This window comes from Bradysia coprophila, chromosome X, assembly GCF_014529535.1.
Source record: "Bradysia coprophila strain Holo2 chromosome X, BU_Bcop_v1, whole genome shotgun sequence".
Taxonomy (NCBI): Eukaryota; Metazoa; Arthropoda; class Insecta; order Diptera; family Sciaridae; genus Bradysia; species Bradysia coprophila.
In genome coordinates this window covers 4,082,882-4,101,080 of record NC_050737.1, presented here as the reverse complement: position 1 = coordinate 4,101,080, position 18,199 = coordinate 4,082,882, and the positions used below count along the sequence as shown (strand labels likewise).

At 34.9% G+C, this 18,199-nt stretch overlaps 1 protein-coding gene across 2 annotated transcripts in view; it reads right to left on the bottom strand.

Annotated features, from left to right (window-relative positions):
* Nucleotides 1–5,103: 5,103 nt before the first annotated feature.
* The window catches only part of LOC119084022 (aminopeptidase N), a 134,343-nt gene continuing 121,247 nt past the window's right edge, over nucleotides 5,104–18,199 (bottom strand). For both annotated transcript variants that reach the window (XM_037193844.1, XM_037193853.1), the window contains 11 exons: nucleotides 12,116–12,304; nucleotides 11,862–11,944; nucleotides 11,681–11,699; nucleotides 11,372–11,555; nucleotides 9,479–9,659; nucleotides 7,748–9,062; nucleotides 7,538–7,680; nucleotides 7,080–7,472; nucleotides 6,869–7,014; nucleotides 6,585–6,810; nucleotides 5,104–5,333 (listed from right to left, as the gene is read on the bottom strand). In XM_037193844.1, the coding sequence (XP_037049739.1) occupies nucleotides 5,196–5,333; nucleotides 6,585–6,810; nucleotides 6,869–7,014; nucleotides 7,080–7,472; nucleotides 7,538–7,680; nucleotides 7,748–9,062; nucleotides 9,479–9,659; nucleotides 11,372–11,555; nucleotides 11,681–11,699; nucleotides 11,862–11,944; nucleotides 12,116–12,304 (3,017 nt within the window). In that variant the 3' untranslated portion in view covers nucleotides 5,104–5,195. The remainder of the gene's footprint in view (nucleotides 5,334–6,584; nucleotides 6,811–6,868; nucleotides 7,015–7,079; nucleotides 7,473–7,537; nucleotides 7,681–7,747; nucleotides 9,063–9,478; nucleotides 9,660–11,371; nucleotides 11,556–11,680; nucleotides 11,700–11,861; nucleotides 11,945–12,115; nucleotides 12,305–18,199) is intronic.

The following is an 18,199-nucleotide window of genomic DNA, read 5'->3' as shown; positions in this document are numbered from 1 at the left end:
AATCTACTCACACTGTTCAAATGTTTCAATGTTTCCTTATTTCCTTTTTTTATTTGTCGACTGTAGGCTGTAGGGTTTTTTTCTGGAGTTATTTTGCCGGTGTTATTTTGACCGGAGTTATTTTGTCCAGGGGTTTTTCTGTCTGTATTTTCTTTGTCCAAAGTAATTTTGTCCGTGCACCTTGTACTTCTAGTATGAAGCTTACAGAACTAAGGCGCAATTTTAATTTCACTTCGCCTCCTCTTTTTGAGTAAACGATTTTATATCTAATTGCTGAAAATACTTAAATCCAACGCACAGCGTTGTGTATATCAAGAAAAGTAACAGATTCTATAATTCTGCTGTTGTGTGCTGGCTGTGAAATGAAAACCTAACACCAAAGACGCGTGATTTCTTCTCTCATACCAACCCAAAAATTAAGTAAAACGAAATGTTTGTCTTACGAAATTATAAAATAATTGTGTTTACATTTCGCCTTTCGCATGTACATCCTCTTTTTTTACCGGATACGGGGTACATTAGCATGCTCTTTTTCTTTGTCAACATACTTACCCATATAATTAATTGCCACGTTTTATATAAATATTATACCGTTCCAAGCGAATTTTGTGGATAGAATTTTTTTTTGCTTGTACATTTTCATACATATATATCTTCAGCAAGTCGCATTTTAATTTATTTAATCTATTTTTATTTACTTCGTTATGCGAATAATGACCCACAATTGCATTTTTGGCATGGAATATGATTTAATTTAATGATTTTTTTCTTCTTCTTTCTGTTTCGTTTTATGTGAAAAACTGTTACAAAAATAACATAAAAGAAAAAAATATTTATACTTTAAAGCGAAAAAAAATGTACCCCGACCAGTGATTAGTGATCTTTTTACACAGAAAAAGAGATCGACCGAAGATATGATGATATATTATAGGTGGGTTGATCACACACGATTTCGTCTAGCTTTGTCACAAGAACAGTATTTAAATAGGCCATTCCTCTAAAGTATTCAAGGTTATTTGAATAAATGTATGCGAGTCAGAACAACTGTCCATATATCCGTTTATTTAGCGCTTTCACATGTGTCGCGTTGTTGTTTTAAGAAAATAATATGAACTGCATTCGAATAGCATTCATATGGACCTGAGTTACATGTACAGTGCGTTTTCTTAGTTCGGAACAAATATGATTTTTTTTAGAGCTTTGAAAGACATCGAAGTTCCCAGTCAATAAAGTGTTTCCAGGCTATGATTTTTTGGCACAAAATTTAAAAATCCCTCATCGAATTAGCACTTAATTGGCTGCAAACATCGATGACATTAAAACTCTTGTAAATCTGAAATTGTGATTTTTAAAGATGAACAAACTGTAATATGTTAACCGATCCAATCCTTTATTTTGTGCATTACTTTTGTAGGTTGTTTAGCGATCCCAGTTAATAGATGAAGAACTAGTTTTATAGGACTTTAAAATCCAAACGTAGCACTGAAAGTTCTATGCCTCGCTTATGTAGGGAGAACTTCGTGAATTCACCGTTTTGAGCTATGCACTATTGACCATCGCGATTACGCTATTCTTCGCTAAGACTAGGATAATTTTGGTATTTTCAGTGTATATCGACTGGGTGACAATTATTGAAAAATGCTTATTCCAGAAGATTCTGACTTAGTTATGGCATCTCTATCTGTTATCGACAGCGGCGACAAGAGTACGCGATGTTTTCTGGCTAAGTTGGTCTTATATATAGCAGAATGTATGTTAAAACTATTGAAGTAAAACATTTTTGGAACAATTTGTTGAAAGCACTCGGAATGAAGTAAAAGAGACGATAAGTTTATTGGTATTATACTTGCCGTTTTATTTCTATTTCTTATTCGAAAGGTTTGCTACCAAAATCAAATAGAATGAGAAAACTCATTTGTTTGTTTGATGACAAAATTTATTTTATTTTAAATTTTTACACAAAATTAAAACATCGGCTAGAGTAGTCCACATCAAATATTGTCCAAATTGTAGAGATAAATGTGATTGAAAAATTTGTTTAGTTCTAATTCTCTTTTAGGAAGAACGACGATCTTACATATTCGTAGCTTAAGAATCAGAATTTATTTACGAATTGGTACATGCATCGTATTATATATTCGTAGCGTCATGTGTGTGTTCAAACGCCATCAATTTGCATGCAATGGCGTTATGAGATAAAGTTTGACATTGTCTTGCAATTCGTAAAATTTGAATTTTGGATTTCAAGATCTTTTCTTCACTACACTTTTAGAAAAACACACCAATTGGTCCTCAAAATACCTTGGAAACTACCAGTTATACCAGTTACAGTTACAGTAACGAACTATTTAAATCGAGCCGATCGAGCCACACACCATTCCAATCAATTGAGTGTAATAGTTGTCACATCGAATAATAGTCTGGGTTCTTGTATCAGAAAAAATGACTCCGTTGATAACTGAAAAGCTCGAAAAATGTAAATCGAGCGGATTTACACAAGCAACCCGACTATAACCTTAATACATTAGTGGCACGATTATCAAATTGACATTTTTCCGTGTATGAAAGATGAAAGATGTACTTTGACAAAAGTGCCGCTCAGCAAATTCCTTTAGACAACTGCCACATTCAATATGAAATGTATGTGGAAGTGGATTTGTGGAATGAGAGTTTTTCGAAATTCCTAACACTGGCTGGTTATTTAGAGTTCTTAACTGTGGATACAGAGCTTCAATGATTCTCACTAGCCAAGCCATAACTTAAGTTGAATCACAACTTCAGCTGGTTCAAAACACCTCCAACCGGTTCACAGCTTACAGCCTAATCGTAATCGTAGCTGAACCACGTCACTATCAAATGTAGTCATTTTTGCCAATGTATAGACGGACATACAGGTGATCGAAAATTACTCTCAAGAGATTTAGAGAAATTAGCGGTTCGAATGGGTCGTCATATATAAAATGTACATGTACCAATGTACCATCTACACATCCTTTTGGGTTTTTTTTTGTACTTAATGCCTGGTTATTAAGCTGTGAATATTAATGACATTTATAGGTTTGTAATGATTATTTTTATGATGACGAAAAAATATCTTTTTCTAGTGAAAAAATGTTGACAAAAAAGTTTTGGTTTTGTACAATTCAAAATTGTATATAGCTCAGACTATTTTTGATGTAGAACTGTCTCCTTCTTCGTTTCATTTTTCTTTAAAACATCAAATTACAATGATACAGTTTTTAATTTACAACAAAGTAGATTTTTTCGGAAAGTCAGGAAATGATCATCGAAATAAATGCTTCGTATCTTTGGCAGCAAAAATGTTAGGTCAAGTTATTAATGCAAAAAGGAAAAAAAATGGAGGGTTAAAACTCAAATATATAAAAAAAAATCTGAACTCATGACTTCAAAAAACAGTCTAAAAATGAATAACGCATAAATAGCAAATTAGTCTTATCAATTAACATTGTTCTAGTCAATCACTTTTACTTAGTACACTTTACAAACTTGTCTTTCCCGTGTTAGGTAACTTATTTTAGTTTTTTTCTTTTCTTTTTCCAATCCGTTCACTCATTCAAAGAAAAATATTTTCTTTTCTTTTTAAACTAAAAACCGAAAATTATGTTGAAACATTAGATTAAGCTACAATTATTTACATGTTAGAATATATTCATTATAATGTTTGCATGCTTGGCCCGCATGACAGTGAAATGTTGTTTAATGTAATGACGATGGTTGTTAGGTTCTGCAAAATTTAAAATATTTACCATTTGCAAATATACAATTTGCCTAAATATTTGATGAATTGATGCGATAAGTCGAATTGGAAGGAATTGAGCTCTTTAGAAGATCTGTCTGTTTCGTTGATTTACTCCGCCTGGAGAAAGATAAAATCGGGTATCTGGAGGTCAGTTTACTGGACAGAAAACATTAGCACAAAAGCAAATTCAAGAATTTGCTGAATAAACAGCAATGCTCCAGGAGTGGATTAGTGTCTTAAGAGACTTAAATTTAACTATTTTATGGTTGCTCACGCATTTAACATTTTACTTTTCTTTTATCTACCATTTCATGGGGATATAATTCTTCTAAAATTCTCAATGCCTTCAACATGACTCCATTGGGGTTGTCTAAAAAAAGACGTCCGCGTTCAGGGAGGTCGTTCCGATTCTGACTAAGGGGAAATGGGGAAATCTTCGATTTGGCAGAAAGACCACTGATTTGATCTTTGAGAAAATGAAACCAGGACTTGATTGTGACAACAGCCTTTCTCGATGTATTACTACTTTTCACTGTTAATTCTGGTCCAGGTGCATGTTCTGGTGCATCGTTCGAGTGTAAATCACTGGCAAAACCTTGAAAATTTTAGAAAGTATTTCGAATCCTCAAATTCATAGAAATTCCTTCAGAGGACCAATTGCAAGTCAAGAAAATCCGTGAAAATTGACAAATTTCAGAAAATCATTTGAAAAGCTTCCCCTAGTCACCTCTCGGAAATAATTTTTTGAACTTTTGGTAATTAGTCATACAATGTTCATTGTTCATCAGTCTGCACTTAGGATAGAGTTGACGTGTTGTTTGGGGAGTCCAATCGATAAAAAAAAAATTCTGGACGTCTTTTATGAACAGCCCCGTTCTTCCTGTTTTGTCGAAATCGTGGTATGAAGATTTCATTCCAAATATTATGTAAAACTACGATGACATGACTATTACCAACTATGTTGATTATCCTTTTCGTTACATTTTCTTTTGTTTTGGAAAAATATTTTCTTTTTTGTCTAAAGTTTAAAGTTTTTGTTTGTTTGTTTGTTTTGTTTGCCTCACATTTTTTGGGTTAATTTTTTTTTCTTGTAAAATTAAATCTTTCACTAAATACTGTATATCATCGGAAGGAAGGTATTAAAATTTATCAAATATTCACTTCATCCATTTTTTTACAACTTAAAATCTATGTAGAAATCACTTGTTTACTTATATTTGTCCCTTTTCTTAAATATTTTTTTTTAGTATAAAAGACAAACAAAAAATTATAGGGAAATTGCTACACGTAAAAATGGATTTCACGTTTGTGTGTTTTTTTTTTCTTCTTAGATATGACTTTCAATAATTTTTTTTTCACTTTTTGCTTTGCTTTCTGATTTTAATAAAAAAAATAATGTTTTTGTATAAAGAGCCTAGTAAATAATTTACAAAAGTCAATGAACTTCTACCCAATTGAATATTGCACTTTGTGACCGAGACACCCATTCAACATTAGCGGCTACACTGATCAATGTCATATTTAAAGTTCGCATTCCAGGTCCGTCGCCGAAACGATGTACTAGTGATTTTAGCTGAAAAATGCAGAAGTGATATTTTATTGATTGTTTTGGCTATTATAACATTTGTGTATTCAGGAGTTCAAAGCTTAGATTTTTCTACAAGCGAGCGATTAGTCACCTCTCCTTAGTTACAACGGGTTCATTAATTTGCACATCTCATACAGTGCGATGGATTTTCCTAACATGTTTCACATGCTTCGAAAACCACACTTTTCATAACTCCGGATAAAAGTGAAGGGTCTAGTTATCGTGTTTTTATTGACTGCATCGGAATAACAGCAGTCGCACGAAGGTCTAGTTTTCATCTTTTTATACTCAATTAATAGTTATTTATGCAAGTGATGATGTTTGTAACTTATGCCGCCTGTGTGCAATGTCGTATGAACGTATTTTATCGCTCTAGTGCGATAAAGGATTTGCAAGGGGTTTTATCGCACTAGTACGATAAAAACCACGAGTTACTCATGTCACACTACGATTATCTTCGGTAATTATTCGATTTTCTTCATTGCATAAAACGTTGTAAGCAACACGAATCGTATGCTGGCATATTATCGGCTTCGCCTTGGATTAACAATCTGACATCTAGTGCGATAATATACCTCCATACAATTCTTTTTACATAAATAACTATTACAACCCTAGAGCTTATTTTCCTATTACTGTGTGAAGTTTTGTACATAACTGGGGATAAAAATGAAAAGGTGACTTCTGCTCAGTTCAACAAAATTGACGGGTAACTCGACTTTAACTTTCTATCTCTAGTTACGTAAATAACTATAGCATTGTTAGTACGCAATTCTTATAGCTTGCTACTCTTTGCATTAGCATAAATCATACAAGAATATTGACCGGTGAAAACCAGATGCTAGCTTCTAACGCAAAAATGTCTAAAAATCAAAATCAGAAATGATGTTGGCTAATAGGAGCGAATATTCCATCGCAGAACTTGCTATTGCGCATCTTATAGAGCTATCGTAACTGTTGTGTTCTTGTGATATGGATAAATAGTTTCATCAACAACGAAGACAGTGTTGGCTGCTATTACTGGCTGTTTACCATCGCATCGCCGATATCAACAAAAAAAGGAAAAATGCACAGCCCACATTCATCATCACATCGAACAGACCGTAAACTGTTTTTTAGAAAATTTTTTAGTGTCCTTTGAACACTTAGCACCCATAACAGATTTACGTTCTTCAGAATTGGAATCCGTTCGTAATCAACAAGTGGACGGATAAAAGACTAATTAACTCTACTCACTTCATCATAGTCGAATTTGGTTGCCCCATACTTTGTAATGGCCGAAATTACTTTGGCAAACAGTACACTGCCGGCACCCATTTTCGATTGCAGGTCATACCATTTTGCTTGCAAGAATCGACAGGCCATTGCGCCACCCGTTGGAGTGCCCGAAATTGCTTCGAGCACCTGTACGACTTCAGTTGGTGGCAACGTAACCACATGAGATAGCAAACGATTCTGTAGCCTAAAATAGAAATGATTTAGCACGCAGCGAAAGATGTCAACGCCGAGATTATATTTACCAAGCATCTTTGGTCTTGCCCAAAGCTCTTAGCAGCTGTAAACGTTCAGTTGATGCTTCCGGAGTACCTCGAAGTGCTGAATATTGAGTCCAGCAAAATTGCCAATATTGATATTCTCCGGAAAGGACGGCGCCAGTATAAACAACCTAAAATGTATGTTCCATGTCAGCAATAGCTTTCACAGACATTTCAAATACGGTGCGTTACTTACTTCTCTCAAATTTGGTGATATCACAGCAGATGAATTGTTTAAGTAGTTTTGCAGCAACTGCTTTGCTTGAGAAATCGCTGTAGTGTCTTCCCATAAAACGGAGGCCAACAGTACTTCCGGTCGAAGCAGTCTAATTTCCTCTTTTCCAGTATTGTTCCATCCAACTATTTCGGACGGCTTCAGTAAAATTGACTTAACAAATTCGGTTAACATGAGAAAGCATTCGGAATATTTTAGAATTCGTCGCCACTTTTCCAGATGGCGTAACGCAGTTGTTATCGGTCCCCAATTCAACTCAGTGGGTAGGTACGATATTAAGTTTAGGGTAATTTGACATGACATTAGATTGGCGTGACAAAGGGTAAAAGCGTCTGATATGAGTCCAATACGATCCTGAAAGTGAAAGGCAATTTTTCTAATAGATAAAATCACTTTCGACGCTCAATCATCCGACTCACCAAAGCCGAAAATGTTCCATGGTCTCGTTTCAGTTCGTCAATTATATTTTGCCAGTTGTCTTCATTGTACAAAACTCTGTAGTATCCCATTTGTCCGGAATTTACTTTGATCCACTTGATTTCAGTCGGTAATTGAAAGGTGACTAAAACAAGAAAGAAAAACTTTTTCTGAAAAAGAAAACTCCACCGAAAGAGGACAGAAATGCCTACCATCAGAATTGTGGAACCACAAAGTATCGGTGACATTTTCCACATCTGTAATATAGTTGACCGGAAAACTCCATTTCGTCGGGCTCTTAGGTTTCTTGGTGGATGTCGTTGGCGTCGGGGTAGTCGTACTTGTCGACAACATCGTGAAATTCTCCATATACGGTTCATCCAAAATGGCAGTAAATTCCATTGGTTGAAAAACTTGCTGCGATATTGAAACGCTTGAACCGATTTTGGTGACTGTAAGCAGCGGAAAACTTTCCAAATTCGTCCACAGAGTCATCATTTCTTTTATGTTTCGCGTGCCGTTGATTTTCTTCGTGCAAATGGTCCATAGGTCCATGGGCTCGCTGGTTTCGAAACGGTATGCATTCAGAAATGCACCAAGGCATGAACGGAAGTTGTTTTCACCGATTGCTGAATGTAACATGGCCAGAATAGCAGCTGATTTGTCGACATAAAATTCATCGTTTTTGCCGTCTTCGCTAGTTCCCTGTAAAATACTGTCCCATCCTTGAATAGCATCAATATCCATTGCTCTGGTTGTTATGTGCATGAGATGCATTTCTTCCATTGGCCATAGCGGCTGCAGTGGCGTTAAAACTAATCGCCCGAAATATTTAATTAGACCTTCCCACAGCCATGAGTGTTTCCAGATTTTTGGTGACGTTATGCCGCCTAGAAACTGTTTAACAATCGCTTCCGCTATTTTGATTGCTGCCAAGTGATACTGTTCAGTTGTGATTGTGTCTGGATCCAGAAGAAATCCCGTTTGAAGTGTTATCAATCCCAACGAACTGATCATTTCTCGGTCTAGAGACGGTAGCGCAACGAAGTCCAATTTAGCTAATGGGTAGGCAACTCCCAGCCATGTTTGCATATATTCGAGAACATCTCTGGACGTGTGCAAAACAAATCCCGAACGGCCTAGAACCTTTCGTGTGGCATAAAACGTATACGATGGTGCTGTGCGAATAACACCGTCATCATGATCGCTTCCGTTTCCATTTGTTGCATTGTGGCCATTCGACTTTTCAGTTGCATTATGAGCACTTGCACCGTTTTGTGATTCAACCTTCAGCAACGGTTTCATCAAGACTGAAGTAAGGGTGCTCTTCAAAGGCCGTTTATCGTTACGAAATGAAAATAAGTCAGTCGGAATTTTAGATTTCTTTGTTTCTGGTAGAACTGGTGCAGCTGTGGTTGTTGCTTGATATGTTGAAGATGGTTCGAGTGATTCACGTTGAAAGTCACTTACAACCCATGCAATTGCATCAGGTGGCAGGGGTGGTGTTTCTATAAAATCGTCACGTAGCTACGTACGAATGAGGATAGAAAAAATAATGATAAAAGAGAAAATGGAAAAAAATGGGGAAAAATGTGTGTGTGGCCTGTTTTTATTTGGTATAAATGTTGATTGCAACACAAGGAAAGGAGCATTTAGTGGCAAGAGTGAACTTACAAAAAAAAACTTTTTTTTTAAATGAAGTGAATGAGCTAAATTAGTCATTTTAATTTACGAGAATGAAGTGCTCTTGTCTACACCTTCCTGAAATGTAATAATTACAAGAGCACTAAATGAAGAATGTTGTTGAAATTTACATTTTCAAGGGTACGAAACAAGGACTATTGAACGAATTTTATAAAATTAATAAAAGTTCAGCTCTTGAAATGTGTACCATTTCTCGTCTCAACTTTCAATTGTTATTTTTGTAATTAATGAAAACTTACCAGCCCAGTTCCCATGTAAAATCCAACATCATCGGTGGCATGAACAATTGAATTGGATAAGCCGATGTGGAAGCGGTCTCGAAAAACTGATATGCGAAACGGTGCTCTTAGATGAGGTTCGTCGAAACAGGGAAACGCTCGACGAGCACCACCCGGACGAAAAACGGTTGCCGCTAGGAATCTAGAAATAGAAGACAAGGAAATATTTTGTTTTAATTTCGAAAGAACTTTTCACACATTCAGTTGATCACTCTAGCTCGTACAGAATAAACATATTGGACGGCCTGTAACATTTTTCAAAAAAGTCTCTAGCGTCACTCCTAACAATTGATCCTCCTAATTATCATGGACTTATTTGCTGAAGAGTCCAATATTCTGGAACATTATCTATGTGAAGCCGAAGTTCAAGCCGACATCAAAAATCATGCTTGCTGCATAATATTGCATTCAAATCACATCAAATTATATTTCGGTCACCAATCTTGATTTAATCGTTAAAATCTGTTACTTCTCTTGTTTAAGGTTTCCTCACTAGTTTTAAGATGCATTTTGCTACAAAACAGATTCCTAGCTAGAGATCGTTGCTTTTAATTCCCGTAATGTCAAATTCCCTTTAAAAGACCGACACCGACCCAAATGGGATCGGTAAAATATAGTGATTTAGAACGAATATTTTTTTCGGGATGTGTGGAGTTCAAAGCGAGGGGTGGACAAACTAGAAATCCTCTGTCAATCTAAAAAAAAGTCTTAGAATAGTTATTTACTAAAAGGCTAAGAACCACCACAAGTCGGAATTCTTTTCCTAACTAGTGGTACGTATTTTCAACTTCGTTTAAGAAAAACGTTGTTCCTAACGTACGCTAAAAGGCTTTTTAGCAAATTCGATTCCAGAACTCGCCTTCTGCTCGTCTCTCTCGCAGCTTATAGTCTACACTGTGTTGCATTTTGAAATATCCACCGTTTTGAACGAGTCAGAACCAATGGCCAAGTACGACAAGCTGTGGCAACCGTCCATGACTCCTTATGAAATCAGGCCACCTATTCTATCCTACCATACACAGTCGTTCCTTTCCGACTATTGAACTGTGTATGATGAAATTTTACGGTCGTCCATATTTTCCGTTTCAAAAGAATTATTGTGGCTAATTGAAGTTAGAAATTATTGCCAATAATTGGGCAATAATCGTAAATTATCTCTATTTCAATTCAATTACAGTTCTTCTTTATTAGTCTCCAATCGTTAGTAATGCCGAACGTGTACACACCCTCGTGAGCGAAATAGTACACCAGAGTAAAGAAATTAATTAATAATAGAGACAGCCTGAAAATAGATACGGCCAACAGAATAAGAACGATAAATTCACAGGTAAAATACAATGAGAAAGCATAGGTGCTGGTGCACGGATCTCAAGACACTTTTATCCACATACAGTAGAAGAAAAGGCATTATTTTCCATTAAGTTTCTACACCGCATAAACAACAAACAATGAAAACAAATAATTGCCAATGATTATATCAATTTATTGCACCGACACCCACAAAACCGCGCTGGTATAAAACTTTATCTCAATTATGTCGCTACGAATTGCAAATACAAAACACTCGGCAGAGCTATTAAATCCCACAAAAGGGGTTGGTATAACGTACTACTACAAAATTAAATGAAAAAACAAAAGAAACAAGCAGACAGAACAAAACAAATCCAAAGGCGAAACTAATTAAATGACGGTGTATGTAATATTGTAGTAACAGATCGTTTTGAAAATTCGGAATCATCAAATCAACTCCAATTAACTGAAACTTTTTATCAAACAATAACTGGCATCACAACGACAACCATTTATTATTTAATTGCGGCTTTTCTCTCGCTTTGTTGGCGATGGGTTACATACCTTTTGTTGCCGCTGACTTCTTCATATTGATCCACATAAAAGCCTTCCGGTTCCGGTATTAGAAGTGAATACCATCGTAAATTCAACGTGAAATTGGTTTTTTTCCTCAGTTTGTCCTTAAGTTCGATATAAAGCTGTTGTCGCGGCGGATATTCCAGAACTCGGACCATTTTCAATGCAAAACCTATCGGAAATTGGAAAAGAAAAAAAAAATCAGAAAATGATCCCGATTTGTTGATGGTATCATAAGTCATTCGACCGGTAAAGGTCACTGGATTTTGTGTATGAAATATCCCTTTACGCACTCACCCTTTGGACCGACGATAGCCTGAAATTAAAAGTATTGATTTATGAATCAAACATGATTTTCTCGATTAATAATAATTAATTGCACAAAATGTTAAGGGATGGTGTATCACAAAAAGAACCCAACCAACACAGGGGTCACATATCGACAGAACATAATTTAATGTGGAACGAAGAAAATTACCTTTTCTGTAACGTTCAAATCTTGTATGTGAAGCACAATGAAATTGGTTTCCTTTTCCACGTGAAATTCGATCGTCACTTGGCCTGTGTGTAATAAAACATCGAAACATTAAATTAATATTTCCTCAGTCCGATGATTTTCCATTTTTATCAATTTGAGTTATAATGTATGTGGAAGGGGGCGTTAGAATAGCATCCACTAATGTTTCCAAATATATTAAGTAAATAGAAAAAGGTGGCAAACTATGAACTCACCTTTAACGTCCAATGTAGTCAAATTTGGATGAATGGTTAATGTGTATCGAATCGGCCTCACGTTGTTTGGTAAGCTGGGTTTGTGCCAGGGAAATGGTTCTCCGTTGGTGGCGATGGGATTGAATGGCAATGAACTGTTGTAATGTTCAGGAATGTAACCAGGTGGCATTTTTCCAGCGCAACCACAATCTGAAAGAAACCAACAAATTAGTTGTGCAATTGCACGGACAGTCTTTCTTCTAATTAAATTCTGAAATTAATTCATTTCGACAAAAATGCAGCCAAAGAAAAATGAAAGCCATCACCATAGCTATTTTGTATTCGGGAAAACAAGAATGTTTGATGGAATTCAACTTTCTGTGTTAGATAAATACAATGGATAGGAAGTCGTTCAAACTTTTTAGAAACTAGTTCCGTCTCAAAATTTCAATTTATTTTATCGTACATTTAACTCGACTACCTTGAATTTGAATAAAATAGAAAAACTTTTGTAATTTCCTTAGTTCCAGACGCATATACGGATAAGGGTGATTGTATGGAAATGTTTGAACGTAAGAAAAAGGAAAACAGAACATCACAAATTTGAGTCAATTTTACTAATTGTTCAAAAGTCAGTCTGTCAAAGGACTTTATCATTGAATAGAACACCAAAAAAAGAACAGAAAACTTTCAACAGAATTGTTAAAGAAAATGGTACAAACGGGTCGGTTTAATGTAATGCTAAATTTCGGAAATTTATTCCCCCTTCCCCGATAACTTAACGTTACATTTATAGCATGGAATGTCTTTCCCCTGTCCGCAATATATGCAAGTAATTTATACATCGGAAACTTTATGCGTACCGAAGATTTCGCATTTTGCTGCAATGTCTAAACTAAATAGATGAAGCCTTAAGAGAATCATTTTTGTAGGATTTATGTTTCACAGAATTGTCACATCATTTCTGCTGTTTTAATGAGGTACCACAATTTAGCTCAATTATTCTACTTGCCACATTCTGACAGGTCGAATTTAATAATTAAACTTCCAAATAGACTTCCGAAAAACACTAGACACTAAGTGATGAAAAACTGTATTGTTATGGCGCGGCATATGGGTTCAAAGTGCTCAAATTTTTCTTAGTGAAACTATTAATTATCATGACTACCTGGCAGCACATGTGCCTGCAACGACATCAACTCATAAAAGGCTGTCTAAAAATAAATAAAAAAAAAATCTTAATGAACATTTACAGACTTAGCAGAAATGCCATTATGCTCACACATTAACGTCTAAAATGTGAACACTTTTCACGCCCGAACTCTTTATTTACGTGCAAAATGAAGCCGTACGCTTTCATACACCACACAATTCAATAAAAACATTTTCAGCTATATAGACAAAGGGTATAGTACTATATAATACTGGTATTCAATCATCTGTATCGTACATTATCGTAGACGGTACATAAAATGCCTTTGAAATTCATTTATCACTACATCGTACAAGTTTTCCGTCAATGATAAAAAATGGAATCTTTACGGTTGATTTCCTTATACCTCTCCATCGTCGGAATCGTGAATATATGAACGTTTGCAAAACGTTCTTCCATAACACTTTTGGTATTTTGCAGAAATTCTATTTTGCATAACTTTACCACCAAGCACGTACAAAGTGACTACATCACGGGGTGTACCATAAAAATTGTCGTAAAATACCAACGATTTTAGGCAATTTCCGAAGACAATTATTTACTAAAACAGAAAAACCGAAAGCCGAAAACTATAACATTCAGAAAATTAAAAAACGGCATTCAACAGGGGCACAAAAATCAAAAATGTACCAGGAGCGACAATGAAAATTGTTCTAAGGTACACCCCTGTGGACTACATGTAGAGACTCATATACACTTTTATTTTACGGTGGGACCGAATACGTAAGAAGTTGTATGAAAATTGCCCGAAGCGAAGTTCATTTTTTATGTGTACAGAGGACGTAATGCTATATTTACTTAGCGAAAATTGTTTGAGTTTCTTTCTGTGAAATGCATTTGCATTTGTTGAATCAAAAGTATTTGAAACCTTAGCTTCAGTTTATAATCTGAGAAGTTACTAATAGAAGCTACGGTTGTTTAATTAAAAAATTATACTCAATGTGATGATCCCAATGCTTTAATTGAACTTAGCTAGGGAATGCAATCCCGTACCGATTTTTGAATCCCGGGATTCGGGATTGAGAAAGTCAGTACCGGTACCAGTACCGGGATTTCCGGTACTGAAAAGATATGGATTAATTATCAGTAAAAGAAATTATTTTCATTTTATTCTCATTTTTTTAAGTTTTTTAATGGTACAGTTAAGTGTGCTTACTCACAGTGAAACACGTATCGAATTTATTTTGTTCTAAATATCAAATTTGACACTACGACAAAAGAAATTCGATACTTACGTCGCTGTGTGAAGGCCGGGTAACTTTAACTTATGTTTGCAACAGCGTAGATGTCACATTGTAAATTCAATTTTCTCTTTGGAAAAATGCTCACAATGCACTTAACGTATCATCGTTCAATCTTGAACGTATAAGTTGTGATTTAAAAATTAATTGATTTGTTAGGTAATGTAAATTTTCAAGCACGCTGCCTTTGAAAATATAAATCGTGTGAAGTGACAGAAGACCGACTTTCCGACAGCGTCAATTAGTGGCAGTTTTGTGAAATATCGCCTAAATCCACAATATATTTTACTACGCAAGTAACGGCAAGCCGGAAATGCACGTTCAGATTCAACGCTAGTTCGTTTGATGAGCAGCAGACACTCACCAGAAAGATTTTAAACACTTCAAGCATGGATGATGATACTCTAAATAGAGTACTGAAACTGGACAGTGTATTATACAAACGTAGAACACTATAAAAATATTTCCATGTAAAATAGAGTACTTTCTGCAGCCGACCACTATGATCATGCATGCGTGAAGTGCGTTGCTAGCCATCGTAGTTTTAAAAACGTCTTTTTCTGTGTTTGCAAATAATACGACATAAGAGAAAAACGTTAATTAATCCTATGTTTCAATGTTTATCTTATATTGCCATAGTAGTTTGAATCATACAAGTTGATCGATTTCAAAATTTTATAAAAAAAAACACTGACAAAAAAGATTCGAACTTACCTGTTGCAGGTAACTTTGTCTCCAGGGAATATACAATAGCTGCCACAACTGTAGCGCCCCATGCAAAAAATACAGCTGCGGCAGATAATGTAGATTACCTGTAGACAAAGTTACCTCCAACAGGTGAGTTTTTCGAAACTTTTTTGTCAGTGAAAACTGGATTTTAAATTTCGGTACTAATCTCGGGATTTTTTGATCAATACCGGGATTCGGGACTGGGATTTTCCGGTACTGGTACCGGGATTGGTACCGGGATTGCATTCCCTAAACTTAGCGTGTCAGGTCTTCGGTGAAAAGGTTTTAAAAAATATCTCGACTCGATAGCTTTAAGTAGATTAACAGTAAAATTAGTTGCATTGATTGTGCGTAAAATAACTGTACTCATTTGCGAATATAATCTACATTGGAGGGAAGGTAGTATATCCAATTGATATTCGAAATTTCGCAATCATGTGAACTGAATCGTAAGTAACCACAAATGTAATGAACTGAAAATCATACGAGGTGATCGGAAATGGGAAGTAAATCAAACGTTACCACAAATGAATTAAAAGTGACCGTAGATTATTCGGAACACAGTCTCATGTACGTTAAATCTTCAATTGGCTCAAGAATAAAATTTAACTGCAACCAAATAGGTAAGAAAATACTGGAGAAATTTAGAATATTGTGCTGGATTGGTTTTACAAGTAGTTAAATTTCGCTCGAATTTTAAATGTTCAAAAGTTTGAGCTGGTACAAGATTGGTATGTTTTTAGAAACAAAATATTTTCGCATTCCAGATGAAAAATGTTGAACTGGAAAAGATTTTCAGAAAAATTTCATCTTTCTAATGAAAATGCAGATTTAGTATGGGCATATCTGGTTTCCTTTGTTCACCGTCACAATGCCATTTTTCGACTTTACTGAGTGAATGAAATGCCTTTTCATTTCATTTAGTAGCAGGATGAATTCGACGCATTTAGTAAAAGAATGCATTTCCTAGCATGGTACAACGAAAAGGCGTTCTTTATACAAAATTACTCCAAGAAAGTGCAACCAATAATTGTTTTGTACGATTCGCAAGAAAGCTTTCGCGCCCTTCTACGAAATATTATAGAAAAAATGTTTTGTTCAGTTGAGGCAGAAGCAGGTTATTTCTTTTGGTCTATTGATATTTTTCGGCACAATATGGAAGCTCTGTTCCACCTCAATGGCCTCTACCAATCTTGTGCCCAATAAAGCTTTACTCAAAGAATACGAATATTGTGCCACTGAAAAATTTATATTTAGAGGGCGTCATAAGCTACTTAACCACTGAAAGCATATCAATATTATGCGCAGGGTCTATTTTCTAGAAATTTTTTTGAAAATTTCCTATAATTTGTAGAAATTTCTAAGATTTTCTACAGTTTTAATAAACTTTGGAATAAGGAAGGGACTAATCGATTTTTTTTCGCGATATCGTCAAATATCAGCAGAAACACGAAAAATAAGAAACTGGTACATTGGGTATTTCCAAAATTTGCCAAATTGAAAAGATTTTACAAAAAGAAAATCTATGAAAAAAGCTCAATTTCACACACAAATCACATCCACCTTGAACTTAGTCGAATATGGTTTAACGAAGAAAATCGTCGTTAAAGTCGTTAATCGTAACATGAGTTTTTGAAACGTCAAATCACCAACACAAAAATTTAGTGTTGGTTGTGAAAAATGTAATAATTTCGGTGACTTCGATGTGACAGATTTTGTGTCGAAATGTGCTTCTTGTGTTTTTTTAACAGTTCGCTTAGCGATTGACTTAAAATATTCGTCAAAGCCACCAAAATGATGAAAAATTTATTTTGACCAATCATGTAAGCAAACAACAATATTGTCGTGAGTTGCAGAAGAGGTGACCCTATAGAAATAAAATGTCGGCGGTAATCTTAAAAATTGTGTTTTAGCGGAAACTCTTTAGTTTAAATGTGTGCACGTTTCCGGTAAAATAAATTAGTGCGAAAGCAATCACTTTTGAGGAACTTTACGATAACATTCCTTATTAGGAGAAAAATTTTAAAAATTGCAGTATTTTGTAGCTTGTATTTTGTGTCACCATTGACAGCGTGACTTTGAACCAAAAGATTAACATATAGATCATCTTTTATTAATGGTTAAACCATTTGTTATCGAAAGCCGTGAGCTCTGGGTGAAGTGTTTTTTTATCTAGCAAAATTTACGTTGAAACAAATAAAGATTTTTTTTATATTAAAGAATCGATTGATTCAAAAGACGTGACAGATTCGATAACTATAATTTCTTGGAGGCTTGTGATACATTCAAAACAAAAATCGTTTCCCTCCACACACATTCACGCACAAATTCCGTTTCAAAAGCTTTCGAAAACCAACCCAAATAAATTGAACCATCAATAACGATTAAAAATTCCCTCTTTGATTCGAGCAATGATTAATGGAATCAACTCAAAAATGTTCTATGATTAAAAGTCATCAGAATTTATTCATTTCATTTCCTAGCAATTAAGCAAATTTCACCATTCGTTTCACCGCGATGCGTTTCAATTCCGATTTTTCCTCATAACTTTTAACTACACTAATTTACATTTCGTGTATGCATGGGAGTTTTTCTACTACAGTATTACACGTACATAAAATGGAACACAGTTTTTAAAATAAGAGTAAATAAAAAAAAATTGTAAAACCAGAAATAAATACAAAAACTTGAACAACCTAAATGAATGAGAAGGGAGAGAGTACTTTTGTTTTTGAGGAAGAAAAAAACAGTCAAGTACATTTTTCTATATATACATTGTACGAGGGAGATTTGCCATTTTTCTTCTATTCTTTTAATTTTTCTTCTTTTTTTGTTGTTGTTGTTTTGTTGTAATGTAATTCGGGTTTTCATCACTTAAAAAATTGGATTATGCAATTTTACGAAAGAATTATATTAAAATAT